The 23,153-nt window shown below is 49.0% G+C and overlaps 2 protein-coding genes across 8 annotated transcripts in view; both read right to left on the reverse strand.

The window, feature by feature from the left end:
* The window catches only part of LOC124995449, a 756,577-nt gene that overhangs the window by 126,354 nt on the left and 607,070 nt on the right, over positions 1-23,153 (reverse strand). The gene's annotated exons all lie outside the window — the stretch shown is intronic.
* Positions 9,539-23,153, reverse strand: part of LOC124995447 (histone-lysine N-methyltransferase 2C-like) — a 41,385-nt gene continuing 27,770 nt past the window's right edge. For 5 of the 7 annotated variants that reach the window (XM_047567809.1, XM_047567807.1, XM_047567806.1 and 2 more), the window contains 33 exons: positions 22,646-22,757; positions 22,200-22,562; positions 21,535-21,646; positions 21,390-21,456; positions 21,230-21,293; positions 20,444-20,676; positions 19,894-20,343; positions 19,381-19,488; positions 18,348-19,229; positions 17,850-18,110; positions 17,463-17,657; positions 17,213-17,374; positions 16,990-17,125; positions 16,579-16,702; positions 16,321-16,496; positions 16,116-16,228; positions 15,883-16,017; positions 15,691-15,742; positions 15,484-15,596; positions 15,278-15,370; positions 14,922-15,131; positions 14,696-14,823; positions 14,419-14,614; positions 14,101-14,310; positions 13,469-13,863; positions 13,225-13,337; positions 12,992-13,128; positions 12,751-12,878; positions 12,435-12,636; positions 10,965-11,081; positions 10,814-10,887; positions 10,599-10,707; positions 9,539-10,357 (listed from right to left, as the gene is read on the reverse strand). In XM_047567809.1, coding sequence (XP_047423765.1) covers positions 10,265-10,357; positions 10,599-10,707; positions 10,814-10,887; positions 10,965-11,081; positions 12,435-12,636; positions 12,751-12,878; positions 12,992-13,128; positions 13,225-13,337; positions 13,469-13,863; positions 14,101-14,310; positions 14,419-14,614; positions 14,696-14,823; positions 14,922-15,131; positions 15,278-15,370; positions 15,484-15,596; positions 15,691-15,742; positions 15,883-16,017; positions 16,116-16,228; positions 16,321-16,496; positions 16,579-16,702; positions 16,990-17,125; positions 17,213-17,374; positions 17,463-17,657; positions 17,850-18,110; positions 18,348-19,229; positions 19,381-19,488; positions 19,894-20,343; positions 20,444-20,676; positions 21,230-21,293; positions 21,390-21,456; positions 21,535-21,646; positions 22,200-22,562; positions 22,646-22,757 — 6,063 coding nt within the window. In that variant the 3' untranslated portion in view covers positions 9,539-10,264. The remainder of the gene's footprint in view (positions 10,358-10,598; positions 10,708-10,813; positions 10,888-10,964; positions 11,082-12,434; positions 12,637-12,750; positions 12,879-12,991; positions 13,129-13,224; positions 13,338-13,468; positions 13,864-14,100; positions 14,311-14,418; positions 14,615-14,695; positions 14,824-14,921; positions 15,132-15,277; positions 15,371-15,483; positions 15,597-15,690; positions 15,743-15,882; positions 16,018-16,115; positions 16,229-16,320; positions 16,497-16,578; positions 16,703-16,989; positions 17,126-17,212; positions 17,375-17,462; positions 17,658-17,849; positions 18,111-18,347; positions 19,230-19,380; positions 19,489-19,893; positions 20,344-20,443; positions 20,677-21,229; positions 21,294-21,389; positions 21,457-21,534; positions 21,647-22,199; positions 22,563-22,645; positions 22,758-23,153) is intronic. The other 2 variants (XM_047567810.1, XM_047567804.1) reach the window with 1 other exon arrangement.

Raw genomic sequence — 23,153 nt, forward strand, 5'->3', positions numbered from 1 at the left:
TCCCTGTCCATCTCTCCTTCTCCTTCCACTTCCTCAGCATCAAGCTGCTCAGACGCTTCATCGCCATGAAACCAGCTCGTTCCAAAGACAAGAGCAAAGAAAAGTAGAATAAAAGAGGTTCGCTCCCGTCAGAGGGACAAAAACTAAAGGAGTCTGTAATATCAAATAATAAATAATATAATAAATAATTCACAAAAATAACAAAATCAATTTTGAATAAAAGTTCAATGAAATAACTTGAAATAAACTAAACTATTAAAGTGATAAAATAAATGAAGAGATCTTAAATCAAACTAAAACAAAAGTGTAAGATAAAGTTTTCAAGCGTCTTCAGCTCGTTGAGGAAAGTCAACAAGCAAAGTTAAATCCTCCAGACGAGTCCAACCTGTCCAACTTCCAGCAGGACGTGTCCTCAGAGAGACAGAGACAGGGACAGAGAGATGTGTTTGTCCTCTCTGTCTCCGTCTCTCTCTGTGTGTTTGGCCTATAGCCCTGTTAGCCCCGCCCCCTCCGGTCTCCACACTGTAAAACATTCAGCAGGTAGAGTCAGACTGGATTCAACCAAGAGCTGAACCGTCCCCTTCTTCAGCGTCCCCCTGTAGTAAATCCATGTCTGGTTTTGGTGGACAGATAAATCAGTGACTGATTATTAGAGCTCAAGTACAGAAGAGTATCAGGGACAACCATGGGAAAAAAAAAAATGAGAGGGGAAGTTTTTTTTCTCCATCATGCACTAAAAAAAAAACTGCTACTTATTTATTTATTTGTTTGTTTCGTCTTGCACCAATGAGGCCTCCTCTTCAATCTTGTGTGGTTTCTCCTTGGGAACATTTTCAGTGTTGGGCTCAGTCTCTTCAAAGTCCTGATACTGAGAACTACACTGTGTTCAGGAGCTCAAAGAGAAAGGATTTCTTTGGTACTAAACACCGGCCCCAGGTCTAGTTCCATCTAACAGCCTTTTTTTAATGGGTGGATCTGATACTGTTCTCTACGTTGGTTTTAATGGGGTTGATGTTGACGTTGCTGCGCTGCTCACTTCATTGTTCACTGTAGAACAGGGGGTCAAACTAATTTTAGCCACATTCACTTCCGTTCCAGTTTGATCTCGAGGAGACAGAACCAGTGTATTTGGTTTATTTGTCTCCATTTGTCCTCATATTTAAACACCACAGAGTGTCCACGTTATATGAGACTGATGCAGACCATCACCGGCATCCCTGGGACCTGGTTTGTTGGTCTTTATTGAGAGGAGGGAGGACAGTGGACAGAGGGAGGAGGGGGGCAGGTGGTGCTGGTAGGAACTAGTGAACTGAAGGATTCCTGTACTTTCCTGTCCAGAGGGTTTTCTGTGTATGTCTCTGGAGAGGTAACGGTGTTGACTCAACAATTCTTCTTGATCTGACCCAACACGACCTCACACATAAATATGAGTGAGACCGTCACCAGAGCAAAGAGTTGCTGCTAGTGGACCGATACTGAGAAAATGAAATGAGAATCATGATGCTCTCTAAGAGTCAGAAAGATCAAAGTTGTTCCTGAAGAATCTTCTAAGGTGAGACGTGTTCGGAGCAGGGAGGAGAAAACGGTGGGGGAAAAAAAAAAAAAGATTGGATGGCGCAGGAATCCAATCCCAGAAATGGATGAAAGCGGAGCCATTTTACCATTTTACCTTGTTGAATACCAAATGGATGAAGACCAGCGGTGAGCAGCATGAAAGGAAATGAATGGAAGCAAATAAATCCAACTATCAGCAAGTGAATACTGAGACGGTCGGCCGCACATTTAAACTAGAAGCACTATTTCTTTCTCTTCAGTCTTCATAGGAATAAGATTCTAGGATTCAGTGTATTGATGTGACCTCATTCCATGGACATCAGCACCAGAAGGTTTTAGGATCAATGAAGTGATGCCTCATACGTAGCAACGGGCTCAACCGCACCTCCTCACTATGATCAGAGTCACAATGAGAATGTCCTGGAATCACTCCTAAGATGAGACTCCTCTCGGCTCAGTTAGGAGCTGAATGTGTGGGCTCTTCAGGAGGATCTTTGGGAAGACGGGCCCTGGACTCTGACTTTTTTTACAGTGTAGCTCTGTGTGTCTGAAACAAAAGCACTCTCTCTGCTCCATCTGCTCCGCTTGGTTTGTTAAAGGGTCACAGTTAGAGGGATTATGAGCACGTCATAAAGCAGCAGCTTCCTAATATCAGGTCACTGTTTACTTTCACAGCAGCAGGATTCCCGCACAGACACAGATCAGCTGAGAGTCTGAGAGTCTGAGAGTCTGAGGTCGCTTTCACACCAGAGCCGGACCAGAGTTAGTTTCCTCCGACGCTCCGCTTCGTTTGACCAGGTCCGAAAGATCAAACGAGCTCTGGTGTGAACCAAACAAGTGAACTCTGGTCCACTTGGAAACGGGGGAAATGTTTTCACCGAAGTAAACGCAGGAGCAAAGTCAGGAAGCGACGCAATATGCAGCGCATCTTGTGTGGTTAACAACCGACAGCTACAACACGGCTTCTGCAAAAGCCTCCACTTGTATTTTGTGAAGCACCCAAGTAACTTTAGTTTGAAAGGGGACAGACGCGCATGTCGGACCCCGTCATGTTCTGCTGTTATAGTTTTATGCTGCTATTTGCACATTTAAAAAAATAAATAAAAATAAAGTTGAGGAAAAAAGTATTTGGTGCAACAATAACGTTACTTATCAGTTATCGGTCGATGTGCATTTGATAAATAAAGAGAAGAAACACAATCTCCAAAACAGCTTTAACTTCATTAAAAGCTGCTCCATGTTCAGATATGTGTCTATGAATGTGATAGATAAACATCTTGAGCCGGAGAGGAGGAGGATCGAAAAAACCGTGGGAATGAGTTAAAGTAGCATCCCTTCCTTTCCCCCTTCATTCTTTCCATCCTCCGCCTTTCGTTCCTTCACCCTTTCCTTCCTTCCTTCTTTCCTTCCCATAGACTTAAAGTGGCATCTGGAAACTAAACTAAAGGAGAACGTTATATACGTTATATACACACAAGCAGCATTTTCCCCATTCAGATGGTAAAAAAAAAATAAAAAAGACAACGCTAATTGATTTTCTAATATTGGTAAAGCTGTTGTTTTGGGGCTGATTTAGAACGATGGGTTCTGTGACTGGTCCTTGGTCTGGAAAAGGTTTGAGAAACACAGGGTTAAGAGGACGCATTGTGTCAGTGTGTGTGTGTGTCTGTGTGCGTGTGTGTGTGTGTGTTGGAATGAAAGCTGAAGCTAAGCTGATTTATTCGCTCTAATAGAGTCTGAATTGGTTTTTAATTCTTTAATCTTTGAGCAGAACAAACGGGTCCGGGCTTCTCTCCCTGACGCTGAACGGTTCTTCTTTACAGTCACAGTGACACGTCTGCACTTTCATCAGCATTTCACTGGGACTTGCTCTAAATTCACATTTTATATTTTTTATTATATTTTTCCTAAGTGTTTTATTTAAACTCTCATCATTCCTCTGGGTGGTTTATGGGACCAATCAGAGCTTTTTCTTCTGGTTTCATGGATAAAAACCATCATAGGATTCAACCAATACAGTCAATATCTAATAATAATAATAATAATTCACAGGACCGAGACAATGCATGAGCTCTAAAATGTTATATAACTATTGTATTAGCAGCACTAACTGCTTTGGGGGGGGGTATGGTTGGAGGGTCTGCATGGAGAAGGCAGTCGTACCTCTGGCCTTGTCTCTCCTGTTGCGGGTGAACAGCTTGATGCTGCCGGGGGACGTGGAGAGTTGCTGGTTTGAATCCCTGGAGGCCAATCTGAAAATCCCACTGAAACTCAACCTGACACACAGACACAGCAGGTCAGTTTGGCTGAGGACGTGAACCTGTCGCCTGCAGCAAAGGAGGGGGGGGGGGCTCACCTCCGAGGAGACTTGGGCGGCGAGTCCTGATGGAGGGGTCCGGTCTGGTGGGGGAAAGTGGATTTGGGGGAGCCGCCGGGACTCATCTTGGAGCTGGAGGTCCTGGCCGGAGTGAAGCGGGGGCTGGAGGGCCGGTGGAGTGGGCCCCGGTGGAAGAAGCTCCTGGGGGGGCTGGTAGAGTGGCTCATGGGCTCCCCCTGCAGGACGGGAGAAAACAAATAATAGAACAATACAAAGTGTGTACAAATAAAAACAATGGAATAATTGTTTTAACTTTACAAATCTGTCCATGGACGATTTAAACATCACTAGAAGAGAAAAGTGACAGAAATTAAGTATTTACATGTTCAGAAAAAACTTAATTTATCCCAGAGGGGCAATTAGGAGGGAGAAGAAATACACAGAGGGGGGCGGGCAAAAGCAGCAGCATTGTAATATTGTAAACTATCTAAGATATAATAAAAAAAAAAAATAGAATATAATGAAAATGAAAAAATAATAAATAAAATAATAATAAATATATATATAATACAAATAATATTATAAAATAATAAAAAATAATAAAGATAACTACAAAATAAAATAAAATAAAATAAAATTTTAAATAAAATAAAATAAAATGGTGGAGGAGTGTCATAAAACAGACTGAAGCTCCTTTGAGATGCTGCTGATCTGACAGAGCTGCCTCATGTTTCCTGTGCACCTGAAGGCACCACATGGACTAGAGCCCAGGACCAGCTGGTGCATACGTTCTACACCTCTACTACACTTCACCTTATTGATTCTACATCGTCATGTTGTTAATATTTTTTCTCCTTTTCTTCTGTGAATCCACTTTTATTATCCACTTAATAAATACTAATAATAAAAGTCTGACCCAGAGCAGCTCAATAGCTTCTTCCCCCGGTTCAACAACAACGACACAACGAGCGACTGGACCTGACCAAGACCAAGCTCCTCCAACTAGTGATAATTCCCATCCTCATTCAAAGGACACAAGGGACCATAGACCAGAGGCCCAGACATCAGTGCTGTGTCAATGTGTGTAGAGAGGATGCACCAACATCATCACCTGCAGCAGTGAAGGAATAGCACACTTCTAACGTTTGTAACAACAGTCAACAACCTGGTCAGACCAAAGAGTTGGGCTGTGGGCGCGGAAAAAAAGCAGCAACAATCTCCGTCTCCTTTCCAGCTCCTCAACCTCCAAGTCCAGGCTTTTAAATATCTGGCCTCTCTCTCACGCAACATACAGACACTTTTATGAAAAGCACAACAACACCTCCACCTGCTGAGGAAACTTCAGCAATTTGACATTTGAACCCTGATTTACTTTGCACTCATTGGATCCGTTCTCACATTTAACATTCCCTCCTGGTAGAACTGTGTCAGACCAGACTCCTCTGAACAACAAACCAGGACCCTGATCCCCCCCCCCCCCCCCCCCCCCCCCACCCCCCCCACCTCTCCTCCCAGTGACTGCCATCAGGAGGAAGGTACAAAGTTCCACTGGACAGAAAAACATTGACAAAAACTCCTTCATTCCATCTGGAACAACCTGAATTAGACCCTGAACCTGTTAACACTCCTTTTAGGACACACAAACACAAACCAGGCGCTCATCATCCAGCTTCACCGGAGTTAAAGTCAGGCTGCCTCCACGTTCGGATCAGAGACTAAAAGTAGAGCCGGCTCAGTGTGGTGAGGCGTTTGAGTCCATCGGGTGAGTTCTTACCTTCCTGCCGCCGGCCTCTGCTGCACCCGAGTCTCCGTCCAGGAACGGCATCGCCAACGCGCCGAGGTCCTACACAGACAGATTATCATCATCCACCCGTCAGAGTGGAAACGGCTGACATGTGTCTCCTGTTGCATCATGGGACAGTTTGGGGGTAAACATAGAGGCAGCGTGGGACAGTCTCAGATTATCAGCTGACATGTGCTGAGCCGACTGAAACCGAACCCTGAGGGAGGCGAGAGCTGAGGCAGCAGCTCCTTATTCTCAGCATCGATCACTTTGTCCTCTCTGGACGGAACTAGAGACAGACTAGAGACAGACTAGAGACAGACTAGACAGACTAGACAGACTAGAGATAGAGTAGAGACAGACTAGAGTCAGGCTAGAGACAGACTAGAGATAGACTAGAGCCAGACTAGAGACAGACTAGACAGACTAGAGATAGACTAGAGCTAAACTACAGACAGGCTAGAGACAGACTAGAGACAGACTAGACAGACTAGAGACAGACTAGAGACAGACTAGACAGACTAGACAGACTAGACAGACTAGAGACAGACTAGAGATAGACTAGAGCTAAACTAGAGCCAGACTAGAGACAGACTAGAGATAGACTAGAGCTAAACTAGAGACAGACTAGACAGACTAGAGACAGACTAGAGATAGACTAGAGCTAAACTAGAGACAGACTAGACAGACTAGAGATAGACTAGAGCTAAACTAGAGACAGACTAGACAGACTAGAGACAGACTAGAGATAGACTAGAGATAGACTAGAGCTAAACTAGAGACAGACTAGACAGACTAGAGATAGACTAGAGACAGACTAGACAGACTAGAGACAGACTAGAGATAGACTAGAGCTAAACTACAGACAGGCTAGAGACAGACTAGAGACAGACTAGACAGACTAGAAATAGACTAGAGCTAAACTACAGACAGGCTAGAGCCAGACTAGAGACAGACTAGACAGACTAGAAATAGACTAGAGCTAAACTACAGACAGGCTAGAGACAGACTAGACAGACTAGAGACAGACTAGAGCTAAACTAGAGCCAGACTAGAGCTAAGCTAGAGAGTTTCCCCGTTTGCAGTCTTTATGCTAAGCTAAGCTAAGCTAAGCTAAGCTAAGATGCTAGAGGCCAAAGGTCAGCGCAGGCCTCAGGGAACCTTCCTGTGAGGCAGAGATCAGGGTTAATTCGCCCTCCGTCACATCGCGGGAATATTTCTGGTTGCTATGGGAAACGGGTCAGAACCACACACACACACACACACACACACACACACACACACACACACACACACTAACAAACTAACACACAATGTTTACATGTTTACAAATCTAAATTTTTTTTTAGTGAAAAACACAAAAACTGAAATAATTTCCATAAATGATCCATGCATGATTATTTCTTCTGCACAGTAAAATGTTAAATTTCCCAGTTTGGGACGAATAAAGCATCTATTTATCTATCTGTCTATTCAACTATCTGTACAAAAACACACAGAGGTGAGTCACACAGTTGATTGAACATCTGCGAGTTCTTAGAAGCTGAAGTCTCTGGTGTAACTAATGAAGTGGGCAGGCAGTGGAATCAGCTGATAAGCGTGAAGTTTAACCTCCATTCTGACATGTTTACAACCCGGGACATAAACCTGATAAAGGTTGATCCAGTCAGCTGATTCCCATCATGCCCTGCAGCGCCACACACACACACACACACACACACAATAACACACTATCCGACACACTATCACACACACACAAACTCACCAGACTGTGATTCAATCTTTTAGTTAAATACAGGAACTGAATAAACATCTGAGAGAACAGAAGAACGTAGCGGAACAACGTTCTAACAGGGACTAGTTTTATCATCCAAGTGTAAATTGTCCTTTGACCTGCAGCAGAGACACAACTATGGACAAAAGACTCACATTTATCTGGATCTTACTAGTGCATCCATGCATATACGTAAACACACTGTATTTATTCTGATTTTAGTTATTAAATATGTTATTCTCAGAATGTCTATTTTGTATGTTTTTTTTTTTGTTGTTGTTGTTTCTTTTTGCATTTCGTTCATTTCGATGTTTTGCTCATTTCGATTTAGATTTTTAATCTGTAAATTCTTCTTCAGTAGAGAAATCTTCAGTCTTGAATCGCTGGGATGAAGAAGAAAACAGCTCCACAGATGTTCACATACGAGGGTTTCAAGTCAACTAAGAATTAAACTAGTTTGTTTATCCTGTGAGAATGAAACCCAGACGTACAGGAGTTAATATCTGAACCACAGGTGAATCTGAACCCGTGAGGACCGGACTGAAGAGATTCCCACTGACCTCTGACCTCCAGTGAAGAGCCATCTGAAGCGACCCCTCGTCTTTCCGGTCTTTCTCCAGGTCCAGGAACCTTCGGTGGTAATCAGAGCATCTCCAGGCTCTGAGTGAATCGTGTTTTCCAGGTTTAGAACATTTCCTCCACCTCCTGGATCGTGGTTTTCGAGTCCTGTCCTCTGATCTGGATCAGGTATTTTGTTGGACGACAGACAGATTAAAAGTGATTTCCCCAAACACAACCACTGTCAGTTTGAGCTAATCCTCCGACACACACACACACACACACATTTATGACAGCGCTTTCAGGTCAGATGGAGGCCGATAGCGTCTGTTTACGCCGGGACCTGGAGGTCAATCATTAGACAGCAGCTCAGATCGGATCAGATCAGAGGAGAAAGAGAAGGGACCTGAGTTACGTTATGTTTCATCCGCCTTCAGTTTCCTTTTCCTAAACGTTCATCTTGTTCTTTTCTTGGACTCGTTGTCTTCCTCAATGACCCGGTTTCTCTTCACATTCAGCTCATTTTATTTTAGGGTTCACGCTTTCAGACTCTTTAGAGACGGTTTTGGAAAGTTCCTTTTTTCTGTCGTCATCACACACTTCAACACAAACATGTGTTGTGAAGATAAGACTGAGACAAATCCCTGATTTATAGAAATTAAACCAGGAAAAAAAAAGATGGAAACTCTCCTGAACGCATCTCTCATATGTGTGATATTTCAGTCTCATATTTCTGTGTCATGTGTGATCGGGTTTTGTTTTTGTCATAAAACTTCAAGGTGATGTTGTGTATTTCTTTTCATCTATTTGAATCTCCATTATCTTTGGCTCCACACCCAACACAATTATCTTTACGCTGCAGCAGGACTCAATATTTCTTTCCAATTATCCGAGGAACACAATCGTTTATAATAGTGATAATACTGGATTTAATCTCAAAGTTCAACGCTGTCGTATCAGGGATCGTTTTAAACAGGAGGTTTGTGTTTCCGAGTCAGACTTGAGGCTCAGCCGACGCGTCTCCAACGCTCCGTTATTATCACGATAACGTCTCGGGTCATAAATAAAACGTTTAATGATTGAGCCGCGGATGAAGGTTGTCTTCACTTTTACTGCTGTGTTATTTTCAATCAGACGATAACGGGCAGTTTTAAACACCTTATAGTTCGGACAGCGCCACCTTCAGGTACCACCATCCTCAACGACAAGGGGAGGAACCAATCACAGACTCCGCTAACGACCAGGAAGTAGACGTTTGACTTCAAAGCATCAGAATAGTCACAATGAAACAAGTGAAACAGCACGAGTGGGGGCTGATTTCCATTGTGTGTCTGTGAGAGTGTGTTTGTGTGTTTGTGCCCTCATGCTTCATTCTCACCTCGTCATCATTGTTCTGGTTTTGATGAGAATCAGATGAACTGATGCTGATTCAGCTCCACCCTGATGTTGCACCTCCTCCACCTCCTCCTCCTCCTTCACTCTAGAGACTAAAATATTAACTAATAAATAGCTACTTCAGCTCTATCACAGAGTTGTCAAAGCACAAACAGAATGATGTAAAATATTTTATTTTCTGTAAATGACTCTAAATCAAAATTCACCAATTTTTCCCCAAAACAAACAAACAAAAAAAAAAAACCCCCAATACATCATCTTCATCATCGTCATCATTGTCACACGGTTCACGTCCAGTAATAAAAAAACAAAACAAAAACAAAAACAAAAAAAGGCTTCATGTTGTCTATCTGTACACATCACGCCGTCCAATCAGAGCCCTCCAGCGACGGCAACAGAAACTTTATTTAAATGGTACACATATTTACACGCTGCCACTCCAGACCTCGAACGCACCGCGGCTTTAGAAAATAGCTTCATTCAGTAATAAATACAAAAAAAAAAAAAAAAAAGAAGAAATCTCTTATTTTACACGAAATTAACAAACACTGGGGGAGGAGGGGGGAGGGGAGGGGGAGGGGGGTGATGGGGGCTCATGGAATCAAGTCTTTATGTTTTATTTGTTTTTTTGTGTTTTAGTGCAAGTTAATGAACGACTTCTTGTTTACACTCATTTACACAGAGGACCAGCCTCTTCTGTAGCCGCCCCCCCCCCTTCCCAAAAAAAAAAAAAAAATTTAAAAAAAATCATGATTACCCATCAGCCACCTGGTCTCATCCCTCAGGTTCATGATCAATATTATACTCTGATATGAGGAGAGAGAGAGCTGCCTGTGTGTGTGTGTTAGAGTGTGTTATTTTGTGTTGGTGTGTGCGTGTGTGTTCAGTTCATCCATTTGCGGCAGTTGACGGCTCCACAGTGACAGGGGATCTTGTGTTGATCGTCCTCCAGGTCAAACTTGTAGTCGTAGCTCAGCTGGAGAGAAAGAGAGAAAGGGAGGGAGGGTATTAATTAATTAATTAATTAATTGATTCATTCATCTACAGCTGATCCACTCAGTGTGTTTCTCCTCCTCCACACTAGGGGGCGATGTGCGTCTCGTCAGAGGGTTAATACGTCCCCCTTTCCGGTTTCCTATTACGTCATATAATAAGAGTCGTTCTTGCAGAATACTTCTCTCCCTCCCTCCCTCCCTCCCTCCCTCCTCCCTCCTCACCTCCTCTCCTCTCTGGATGCGTCTGCAGGAGCTGATGATGATCTTGTTCTCCTTCTCCACCGTCACCACCTCCGTGATGCAGTTGGGAGAACACGAGTGGTTGATGTACCTGTCGATCACACATGTATCACACAGGTAAACGAAAAAAGGGCCCCGCCCCCACACACACACACACACATGCCTGAGGAAAAGGACAGGCCACGCCCCCCTCTCACCTGGCCGGTCCGCCGGTGATGGTGGCGTCGATCACGTGGTCGTTGTCGATCCGGAACATGTAGACGCCGCGGTTCTAGACGACCAATCAGGACATGAGTTTGGGTTTGAGGTCACTACCTGAAGAGGTGTGAGGGGGCGGGGCTTAGTTACCTGGGACTCGTACAGACGCTCCTTCCTATTGGCTACTTCGCTCCTGATGATGGTGCCGATGTACTCGATGACCATGGTGCACCTCTCGATGTCTCTGGCCGCGTACAGACCCAGACCCTGAACACAACACAACACAACACAGTCAGTGCACTACACAACACACAGACCCAGACCCTGAACACAACACGACACACAGACCCAGACCCTGAACACAACACGACACACAGACCCAGACCCTGAACACAACACAACACAACACAGTCAGTACACTACACAACACAACACACAGACCCTGAACACAACACGACACACAGACCCAGACCCAGACCCTGAACACAACAGACAAACACAGTTAGTACACTACACTACACAACACACAGACCCAGACCCTGAACACAACACAATAAGTACACAACACAACACAGTTAATACACTAGACTACACAACACAGTCAATTACACTAAACAATACAACAAAACACAACACAGTTAGTGCACTACACAACACACAGACCCAGACCCTGAACACAACACAACACAACACAACACAGTCAGTGCACTACACAACACACAGGCCCAGGCCCTGAACACAACACAACACAACACAACACAACACAGTCAGTGCACTACACAACACACAGACCCAGACCCTGAACACAACACAACACAACACAACACAGTCAGTGCACTACACAACACACAGACCCAGACCCTGAACACAACACGACACACAGACCCAGACCCTGAACACAACACGACACACAGACCCAGACCCTAAACACAACACGACACACAGACCCAGACCCTGAACACAACACAACACACAGACCCTGAACACAACACAACACAACACAACACAGTCAGTACAGTACACTACACAACACACAGACCCAGACCCTGAACACAACACAATAAGTACACAACACAACAAAGTTAATACACTAGACTACACAACACAGTCAATTACACTAAACAATACAACAAAACACAACACAGTTAGTGCACTACACAACACACAGACCCAGACCCTGAACACAACACAACAGACAAACAACACAGTTAGTACACTACACAACACAACACGCAGACCCTGAACACAACACAATAAGTACACGACACAACACAGTTAATACACTAAACAATACAACAAAACACAACACAGTTAGTGCACTACACAACACACAGGCCCAGGCCCTGAACACAACAGACAAACAACACAGTTAGTGCACTACACAACACACAGACCCAGACCCTGAACACAACACAATTAGTAGACTACACTACACAACACAACACGCAGACCCTGAACACAACACAAAACATTTAATACACTAGACTACACAACACAGTCAATTACACTAAACAATACAACACAACACAAAAGTTAGTGCACTACACAACACACAGACCCAGACCCTGCAGATCAGGGGGCGTGTCTGCAGATCAGGGGGCGGGGCTCTAGGCGTCTCACCTGGATGCGGGAGCGCGCCAGGTACACGTTGCTCTTCCACTCAGCCTTCATGCGCCGGTACTGAGACGACTTGGAGTGGCGGCCCTGGTGGGCGGCGGCCACGGTTTCCCCCGGCGACAGGGACAGAACCCCAGGAACGAGACCCACGATGGAGCCCACGGAGCCCTGACACCTGGCGGCCATACTGGTCAGCAGGTAGGGCCTGGGGTGGAGGGAGGGGGAAACAAACCTGAAGCACAGGGCCGATACCAGACACCCCCCCCTTTCTCTTGTTTAAATGGACCCACCCTCCCCCTAAAAACAGGAAGTGGGCTACCTCTTGAGCTGGGTGGGCTTGGGTTCAGAGCGGGCGGAGCCAGACGGGTTGAAGGCCAGAGGCCACTCCATGAGGGGGTTCCTCCCAAAACGAAACGTGTAGCGCTCACAGGCCTCCACACCAGGCAGCTGAGGGATGATTATTGTGTGTTAGTGTGTGTATTGTGTCTGTGTCGTACCGACTCCATTACCCTGGTGTGTGTGTGTGTGTGTATTGTAGTGTGTGTTACTGCGTGTCGTACCGACTCGATGATCCTGGTCACTGCAGACGTGGTCAAACCGAACAGATCTTCTCCTTTCAGATAAACAGGAAACAGCTTCAGGGTCCCGGCTGAGGACCTCATCTCTGAGACCGGCTCCAGGATCTGGTCCCACACATCTGGACACACGCACACACACACAGTCAGTCATTTTAATTCAGTTAATTCTGCCTGAGGTTGGTGGTGTGTAGGAGGGTGTGTGTATCCCTGTTTACCTTTGGGAGTGGGTCCCGTCAGGACGAGGTCTTCGTGTCCCTTCTCCACCACCTTCACCTTGAACAGAGGCCGACCCTCCTTCTCCTCGATGTAGCACAAGTATTTACAGCGTCTGAACAACAACAACAACAACAACAACAACAACAACAACCACCACAAGTCAGAAACACAGTAGAATAATAATAGAAACCATAATAATAATAATAATAGTAACAGCAGCATCTCCTGTATCCCTGTGCTCACCTGTTGCTATGGCGCATGCTCCAGTAGATGCGGTTGGCATGGTAACCGACGGGGAAGATGGCGGCCTGGTTGTGGAAGGCGCTCATCTGGTGCGGGAGGAGCCTGCCGACGGCCCGGAAGAGGAGGGCGCCGACCCTGAAGGTGTGCTGGCGGTCGCCGCGCTGCACCACGGCGGCGATCTGCCGCGCCTCGTCCCTCTGGACGAACACCCGGCGGAACACGGCGAAGCACCGCAGCTCCGAGTCGTACGGGTCGCACGCCATCACCGGCGGCAGCGCCATCGCCGGCGGCAACGGGAGGTCGGAGGCCGCGGCGGAGGGGGAGGGGCTGGACGACCTATCCCCGCTGAGAGCTACGGTCCTGGGCTTGTGGAGGTGACACAGCATGGTCTTATCCTGGAGGACGGAGAGGTCGGAGACAGTCAGCTGAGACAGTGTGTGTGTCTCTGTGTAGTGTGTCTGTGTGTAGCGTGTAATATCAGTTAGGGATGGATATGGTTAAGGTTTTACGGTCTGGTTACCACTGTTAGCATCAGCATTGTTAGCATCATGGTATCCAGTATCAGGACCCATCTGTCGTGGTAGTGTAGTAGTGTGTGGTGTGAAGCAGTCGTGTGTAGTAGCAGTGTGTACCTTGAAGAAGGTGCAGCGGGCCTGCAGGGCGCAGGTGAAGTGGTAGGTGTTGTTGCAGCGGAGGCGGTTGCAGCCGCTCGTGGCTCCAGTTTGTTGACAGTGAGCGCAGCGAAGCGTCAGACCTCGTCTCAGGGCCAGCTCCACGTTGATCAGGGCCCCGGCCTGAGTCTCATACACCTCACTGGACCACAGGGCGCAGTTCAGGTGGACCTGGAAGACAGGGACGGCTGGTTAGGGCATGTCAGGGGGCGGGGCTTATCATATGACCTATCCTGCAGGGAGGGGGCGGGGCTCCTCATGGTCAGAGGTCAGACTCACCCACACGTCCAGGTCTAGGTTCAGGAGCCTGGCGGGTCCGTCCGTCTGTCCGTCTCCCTGCTGGTGACAGAAGCAGCACCTTCGCTGGTCTTTGGGTAACGGTTCGGGACGAAGACACGCCCCCAACTTCTTCAACAGCGCGTCCACTTCCTCCTCTGTTGGCATGGAAACCGCCTCCTTAGGCAGGCAGCCACCCCTGTAGTGACAGGACAGGATGTGAGGATGCTAATGTGGGATTGGTCAGTGGGTGCTGCAGGGTCAATGCTAACATGCTAACCTGCTCAGAGTGATGCTACTGCTCCAGCGTCTCCAACGGCAACCCTTCATCCTCTTCCCATGACGGGGCGTCAAAGAGTCCTCGCCACCTGGGACCGCCCGGGGGTGAGGCTTCAGCTTGACCTTCACCTGAGGACCAATCAGAGAGCCAGAAGTTTAGTTATATAAATATATAAATATCATATATGATATTTACATCCTGCGAGTTTAGAAGAAACGCTGCCCACCTTGAGGCTGTCCATGCGTCCTGGTGTCCTGGCCTCCATGGTGATGGCGGAGGCAGGGGGAAAGCAGGGGGGCGGGGAGGAGGAGGAGGAGGGGGAGGAGGGGGGCGGGGAGGAGGGAGTGTGGGGGAGGGAGTGGACAGTGATGGAGGACATGTTGTTGGTGTACTGGTGCTGCACTCGGCTGGGCGCAGGTAGGACGGGGGCGGCGGCCTGAGGGACAGACACAAAGTAAGAGCATCATGGGAAATGATGCCGATTCTTTTACCGAGACGAAAAGGAAGAGCTACATATTATTAATCAAGAAGACAACACGGAGGGTTCTGATCATGATCACATGACCTGAGGTGAAGTCTTACCTTGGTGGCTGCAGACCTCTGGAGGTTAGATGAGAACTGAGAAGAACAGTTTGGACTACAGAAGACCAAGATGGACGCTGGTCTGGATGGAGCCTGTAACACATCAACAAACATTCACCTAAATATATCACAGTGAAATGTGAGGATTAGTTTAATACAGATATTTCTAATGCCTGTGTAAAAACCCCTTCTCTACTGGGACCAACCTGTCTCAGATCCTTGACGACGTGGACTCTGTCTCCCAGCACCACCTTACAGTGGCTGCAGCACTGAGGCCGAGCGGAGGCGCCGCCATGTTGGTTGTACTCCATCCTGACGCCTGAGAAGAACACGCAAGTATTTAGAGGCTTTTATATAGTGGCCGGTGAGGTGACGTGTGAGAGGTTAAAGTTTGCCTGTAGGCGTGAACAGACCTAGGTTTCCTGGAGCAGGGGCGGCTCTCTGGAGTCTACTGGAGGCTGAATTCTGAAAACGCACAACAAAACGCATCTTAAAACACGTGCCAGGATCATCTCAGTGACTTTTCCTTGAGAAATAGAACCAGGATGTTGATGTTGAACCCTGCTAAGCTTCGTCCAGGTCTGGGGGGGGGGGGGGGGCCTCACCTGGGGCAGGGGCACCTGGACTCCGGCCAGCAGGGCCAGGGAGGACGTCCGTTGGGGGGCGTCCCCTAGGCTCAGCTGGTAGTTGACAGGGACTCGAAGCAGTTCGGCCAACGCCGCCATCACACCTGGAAGGTTCTGGAAAAACACAGGCACTATAAAATCACGCGGGGAGGGGGGGGAGGGGGGGCTACAGGCGACTCAGCGAATAGAAAGAGAGAGAGAGAGATATATACCTGAGCAGCAACCGGGTTCAGAGTTATCGCTATGGCAACCAGGTCTGTGTTAGAGCAGGAGGGGGGACCCTGGTGGTTTGGCTCCGCCTTCACTTCCTGTTTGATTGCAGAGCCTGGACACACCCCCACACACACACACAGGTAAGAGTCGATTTATTCTGTACCTGGACCTAAAGAGCCAATGAGACTTCGCTGAGGGGCTTACCTTTTCCCCAGGCGCAGGGTATCATGGGTAGTGTAGGCGACGGGCAGGGCGAAGGCGGCTCCAGCTTGATGAAGGACAGGTCGGGGTACCTGCTGACCTCCATGTCCGCCACGCTTTCCGGAGACGACGACGGGACGAAGCCGTCCGGGCTGCCGCGCTCTGCCAAGTCCTGAATCCTGAGGATGAAAAGCAGACGAGTCAAGGGGACGCCCTCGGACTCCGCTCCACCACACCACACCTGAGGGGGGCGGGACTTACCTGAGCTCCTCCTGGTTGTTGTGGGGTGGAGTTGGCAGGGAGGCAGGGACGTCGACGGTCTTGGAGGCGTGGTTAAGTACCAGAAGATCCTCCCCCTTTTGCTTCAGAGCTGACACACCTTTCACTGAGGAAAAAAACAGGTCACTGCTCTTCTGTTCACATCTGATGGATTAGTTTAGTCGTGTGTGAACGATAAATAAGCCTCTGGTCACCAGGTGGCAGCAGAGCACTAACTAATCAACCCAGGAGAAGACGAACCGACGGAGGCGACTCATTGAACAGATGAATAAATAAATTATCAGGTTCTCAACAGTATTTCAATTCGGGGGGTCATGGAAACGTTTCTGACAGAGATGAGTTGAGAACTACTGGATTAGTGCATCATGGGAAACGTAGTGTCCAGCTTCTCACCATCCTGCTCGCTGAGCTCCTTTCTGGTCAGCTCCTCCGTCGTGGCGAATCCATTCACCAGCTTCTGCCTGGCCACGGGTGGCGGGGTGGGGGGCAGGGAGGCCGGCGGCGTGGGGGGGTTACTGAGGTTATTCTGCTGGAGAGATGAGGAAAAAAACCTCTTGAATTGAATGTTTAATTCCCAGCGGCAGTATTGAAGGCAAGCGTGTGTGAGGCTGCTAACCTTGTAAATGAGCTGGGAGTAGTAGTCGCTGACCCCCTCCAGGCAGGCGTTACCGAAGGAGCCGCTCAGTCTGGAGTCTCGGCCCAGAGAGGAGCTGCCATAGGGGGGGAACAGGCTCAGGTCGACCCCCAGCACTGGCTCCATCAGAGGCAGCACCGACAGCTGAGAGGGGGACACAGGGATCCAGAGTCAGATCATTCAGAGCCTGGCTGCAGGCGCTACTCACACTGAATGAACTGAACCGTCCTACCTGTCTCAGGTGAGTCATCAGGGGGTCGGACGAAGACGAGGAGGAGGAGTGGAGAGTCTTGTCTTCCTCCTCCTTTTTCCTCCGTTTGTACTTGGGAGGAGCTCGGTCCTTGTCGGGCCGGACCGGCCTCTTGCAGCGCTGCTGGGTCTTCTTCCTGCCCGAGGAGTCCAGCTGATCTGGACCAGGACTGGTCACCTGGAGGACACAGATCTCCTCGTTAACACTCAGGTCCTATTAAACCCTAATTGGCCTAAAATCTGACTCCTTCCGGTTTTCTCTTTGAACCTCATATGTGAGCCTTTACAGTTATTCTTTCATAAAAACAGACAAACTATTAACACATTGGACCTAAAACCAGACTAAAAAAAAAAAAAGATGTCTCCTCACTGTGTTGCCATGGGAACCAGGTCCGTCCTCCTCGTCCGAGCGGATGCCGTCATTGGACAGCTGGTGGTGCTGGAAGGGCGGGGCCTGGCCAGTGGGCGGTGGCGTCGTGGTCGGGGAGCTCTTGTCTTTGAGGAGGTGTCTGAGCAGCTCCTTCCCCCTGTCTCCCCCGTGGAGGGGAGAGAGGGGGGAGAAAGCCTCACCCACGCCCTCCTCCGTCTTCACCACACCTCCCCCGTATGCTCCCCCCTCCTCTCGCTCCTCCTGCGGGGGAGGACACACAAGAAGCAGCACGACAACAAACGATTAGATTATTAGATTAGAGCATTAGTATTGTATTAGAAATTAGATTAGATTAGATTAGATCAGGCTAGTGTCTGGTTAACTTTTTTGCAGATCCGTATTAGCCAGTTTGGGACTAAAGACTAAAGCTGTACCATTAGTGAAAGCATTTCCTGAGTTTTACTGACGCTGAGTTGTGAGCATGAATTACATTCTTACCTTGACCTCCAGGAGAGCAGACAGGGGGACTCTCTGGCCCTCCATGCCCAGGACGGGTGCTCTCTGCTGGGCCGCACAGCTGACAGACAGCTGCCTCTCCAACTCAGACAGCGGCGTGAGCCCAGAAAGGGACACGTCTGATTGGTCCATGCTGCCACGAGTGGGCGTGGAGCAGGAGGTGTCATCAGAGTGTGAGGACAGCGGCGTCCTGGCACCTCCTCCTCCTCCTCCTCCTCCTCCTCCTATGCCGTCATCTCCGTCCCTCTTCCTGCTGTTCTTCTTCTTTGGTTTGTCGTCTGGGATGATGTCAGAGTACAGTTGGGCGAGGGAGGCGGCGCAGGGGAAGGAGGGGGAGGAGGAGGAATCGGGTCCAAATCGAGGACCTCCAGGGTGGGAGGGCGTCATCCCAGGTGGACGTATCTGTCCGTGGGCTGAGGGCCCGGCGAGGCCTGGGAGCCTCGGCCTGGTCTGGAGGTTGGGAGGAGCCGCATCCATCGGGGGTCTGTGCTCGGGAGGGGCCCCGGGGACTAGGCCTGGAGCCATGTGAGGTGGTCCAGAGTGCAGGGGTCCTCCCAGGAAGGCCTGGCTGAGGCCTGGCTGCTGGAGCTGAGGTGGAGGTCTGGAGGACGGGGGAGACTGGAGGAAGTCCTGGGGCAGCTCAGAACTGAAGAAAGGCATCTGAGATAGACCGTCCCCACCCGGGGAAGGAGCTGGTCCTGGTGTCTGTCCGACCCGAGCCCCTGTTAGAGCTCCAGTCTGAGGCACGGCTGCTACTCCAGGCCCAGGCCCCAGGTTAGTCCCCAGGTTAGGCCCCAAGTTAGGACCCAGGAGGCCCTGCTGCTCCAGCTCCAGCCTCTGCTGCAGGGCGCGATGCCGCTCCACCTGGAGCACAAAAACACAGACACTCAGCAAACACTTCCAATGTCTGACAAAACTGATGATTTTTATCGTTGCCTCCAGAATGAATAACTTATGTGCATCATTATTAGCCCATATGGCCCCTCCCAAACTTTAAGTCAGTCTGACGTCGCACCTCCTGCATGAGCTGTACTCTCTGCCTCTCCTGCTGCTCCCTCAGGCGCTCCCTCCGCTCCCTCTCCTGGAAACCCTCGCTGAACGGGTTGTTGTCGTCAAACTTCACCTGCAGGGGGAGATCACGGGCATCAAGACAGAACCACAACATCACAACCTCCTTAAACCACACAAACGTCCAGTCAGAAGTGGAACCTGAGGCCCAGGTAACACAGAGACAGTCGCACCGTGGCGGAGGAGGTTTTCCAGACAACAATCAGATGTCAGAAGATCAAGATACGTAATTAATCCAGTCCTCCAGGTTGTGGTTTATATGCAAAAAAACATCTGGACTTGCAGAGTTTAGAGAAGACGTTTCATGTGAGTGTCATGTCAGTTCTAAAGGACTGGAGGAAGTTTGAGGTTTAAATGGATAAAACCATCAAAAACTATTATTTAAACCTCTCTGAACTTCCCTCCAGTCCCTCAGACCTTTTATTTATAACTGAGCAGGGTTTCAGGGTTCAGACGTTACCTGAGGGGTGGCGTCCCCCGTGGCTCTGTTGGGGCCGGCGTTGAAACCCGGCGTCGGAGCTGCGAGTCCCGGCGCCATGGTCGGGGGGCTCTGGGTGTGCGGGGCGACCTGGGGGGTGCTGGGAAGGCTGGGAGGTATCTGAGGGGGCAAATGAGCCGGCATCCTCTGCCCCATCGCCCCTGGAAGCCTGCCCCCCGCAGCCCAGCCAGGGGGGACGTTCGGGGAACGAGCCGGGGTGGGTGCACCCGGGTGGGGCTGCAGGGGGGCCACGGGCTGTGAGAGCAGGTTGAGGGGGATGGAGGGTGCGGAGGTGGGCGGCTGCTGCTGCTGTTGCTGTTGCTGTTGCTGCTGTTGCTGCTGCTGTTGTTGTTGTTGTTGCTGCTGCTGCTGCTGCTGCTTGGTCCTGTAGTCCTCAATCAGCTCTAGATGGTCCTTCTGCTGCTTCCGGATCTGAACAAACGATTCACAGATTTTATTCTAAATCTGTAACATTCTAAAAGCAACGAAACTGCAAAGCTCCCTCAGTGGGAGCAGGGCCCCTGACTCGTACCTGCTCCAGCTGTTTCTGGACCGCCCCCTGCTGCTCGGTGATGTAGCGCAGCTGGGCGGCGTCCTCCTCGGCGAAGGCTCGTCCCGCCTTCTTGGCCGTCCTCTGTTTGGCCGACAGGGCCTTCTTGGTCTTGCGGTGGGTGGCGATCTGGTCCTCCAGGAGGCGCTGCTGCATCTGCAGGAGCTGCCGCGTCTCGCCGAGCCACTCCTCGTACTGACGCCGCTGGGACTCGTCTGAGAAAACACAGAGAGAGTCTGGAGACGAAGAGCAGAAACTCCAAACTGTCGACTCTCACACACACATCGGACACAATGTTTGACTCAGGGCTCAAAACTAAAACAAAACACAGAACTTAGTGTCAAACAGAGTCAACAAAGAATTCATTTAATGACATTTAAATTATGTCTGTGATGCTGTTCTATTAACTTCTATCACTCTTTAACTGAAAGTCTTTAACCGGCGGAAGAAAAACAGCTTCAATACAACTGTTAATATTCAAATATGACCGGCACTGAGCAGAAGAATCAAACTGAGAACAACTGAGTCGACTGAGTTTTTATCGTTGCTATAATGTGATCATCAGTAGAACAATTACGTACGTAAAAAGTCCTTTATTCCTTCCGCTATTATGAGGTTTTATCTATTTATTTATTGGACGTCTTCCTCTTCTACTGATTTTATGTTTGATTATTACTCTTGTTTCTTTGTCTTGTGTGTTCATTGAGTTGGTTTAAATAAAGTTCTCTGAATCTGAAGACAAACTAGAGCTGGTGTTGTGACACTCACTGACGAAGCCCGGGCCGAAGCTGGGGGGGCTGGGTCGCACCAGTGGAGCGTTCAACTTCCCGTCCTGACAGGAAGACAAGACACAAGAGAGGACGAAACATTAGGGACATTAGGGACACTGGTCCGTCTCAGCTGATTAAACGTGTGAAGCTGTAGCTACCTGTCCTATCGGCTGTGGGGGCTGGGGAGGCCCCTCGGGGTCCGGGGCCCCTGGAGCCTGCTGGAACCTGAGAGACGAAGGAGAGGAGATGTCAACGTTCAGAAAGAACGAGGTTAAAGAGGTTAAAGAGGTCCGAAGGTCCTACCTGTTGATGACCATGGGGTTCAGTCCCAGAGTCCCCTGACTCATCACCTTGTTGATGCCCTTCAGAGCCACCATCTTAGCCTTCATGATGGGGTCGGAGATGGAGTCAAAGTCTGTGGGAAACAAACAGAGGTCACCCACCTACACTAGAATTATGTTAGAAGATCCAGAAGGGAAAAGCGGACCTGTCTCTTATTAAGAACACAGAAAGAAAAGTTTAACCACATCTGGAATAACTGGAGGATATTTATAACCCCAGGGAAACTCCATACGACCTCCTTCACTCTTTCATTTATTCATTTGTCATGTAAACAGTTATGCAAACAGCTGTTTTAAGGCTGGTTAACATGGTGGATGTACAGGAGGAGAAAGAGATCCCGGCTCTATGTGACTGACTTCTAACAACTGGAACATGTTACCAAGATGTTAACCCTTATTCTCAGAGGATGCGACATCAGGGTTTAGTTAAGACTGGTTTCTACCCGGTCTGACACAAGCTTTGGACTTTAGTCCTGAAACATGGAAGGAGACAAGTTCTGTACCATTTCACTCCTGTGTTATTAAATAAAATTTAAAGAAAGGAAATAAGAATCCAGACGATGGCGCGGCACATTAACATCAGGCACATCTAAAGGTCTGGCTCAGGGGTCAGGATCCAGGGCTCACCCATGCTGGGGAAGACCGGCTCGGGGGTGGACCTCTGCCTGATCAGAGCCTGCATCTGTTTCTGCTGCTGCTGCTCCTGCCGCTCCTGATCCAGGAGGTCCTGCAGGAGAAGAGGCTGCTCCTCCAGGAGCAAAGGCCTGGCGGCGCTGCTCTGGTTCTGGGTGGCGGCAGTCGGGCTCTGGCTCTCGGCAGAGGGTCCTGGCTGTGAAGGCTGGTTCTGGGTATTGAGGAGGGGCTGTGGCAGGCCAGGGAGTCCTTGGGGAGCCAGGCTGGGGTGAGGGGACGCTGGGAGACCCTGCGGGAGGGGGGCAGGGGGGTAGGATCCACTGGGTCTCGGCTGATGCTGGAAGACAGACTGTTGCCCTGGAGACGGGAAGGATGAAGGGGACCTGGTTAGACCTGATCCTCAGACCAAATACAGATCAACAGTCTGTAGGTCTACTCACCTGCTGCCATCGGGGGCTGGACCCTGGGGGCCATGCCTGGTGATGGAGCCTGCTGCTGGACCTGGAGACCCGGCAAGGCCCCTGATACAGAACCAGAGGGCTCCAGCATCTCCTGGAGAGAAGGGGGGTGGGGGGGTTCAATAAAATAAATCAAAGGCCTCTGATGGAAAACTAATGTCACTCCGTGTTTTTAAAAACTCAGGACCAGGACCTCGTCTAGAGGGGAACATTTTGGACTAAATGGTCTTCCTGTGGACGTCAGTCAGACCTGGACCCGTCTTTGCACATTAGAATTCCTTAGTGATGTGTCTGATTGGATCTACTGTCATGTTCTACGTTTCTGTGTTACCTGTCTAGGAGCTGAGGATGCTAATTAGCATTGTTGCTATAATCCAGCACATTTACATCTAGTGCTGAATAGATGTTCATTAATGAGCACGGTCCCTATCTAATAAATATATATATCAATATACTGAATGGAAACACACCAACTGAGTCCGTGTGAAAA

This window comes from Mugil cephalus, chromosome 18 (genome assembly GCF_022458985.1).
Source record: "Mugil cephalus isolate CIBA_MC_2020 chromosome 18, CIBA_Mcephalus_1.1, whole genome shotgun sequence".
NCBI classification, from domain to species: Eukaryota; Metazoa; Chordata; class Actinopteri; order Mugiliformes; family Mugilidae; genus Mugil; species Mugil cephalus.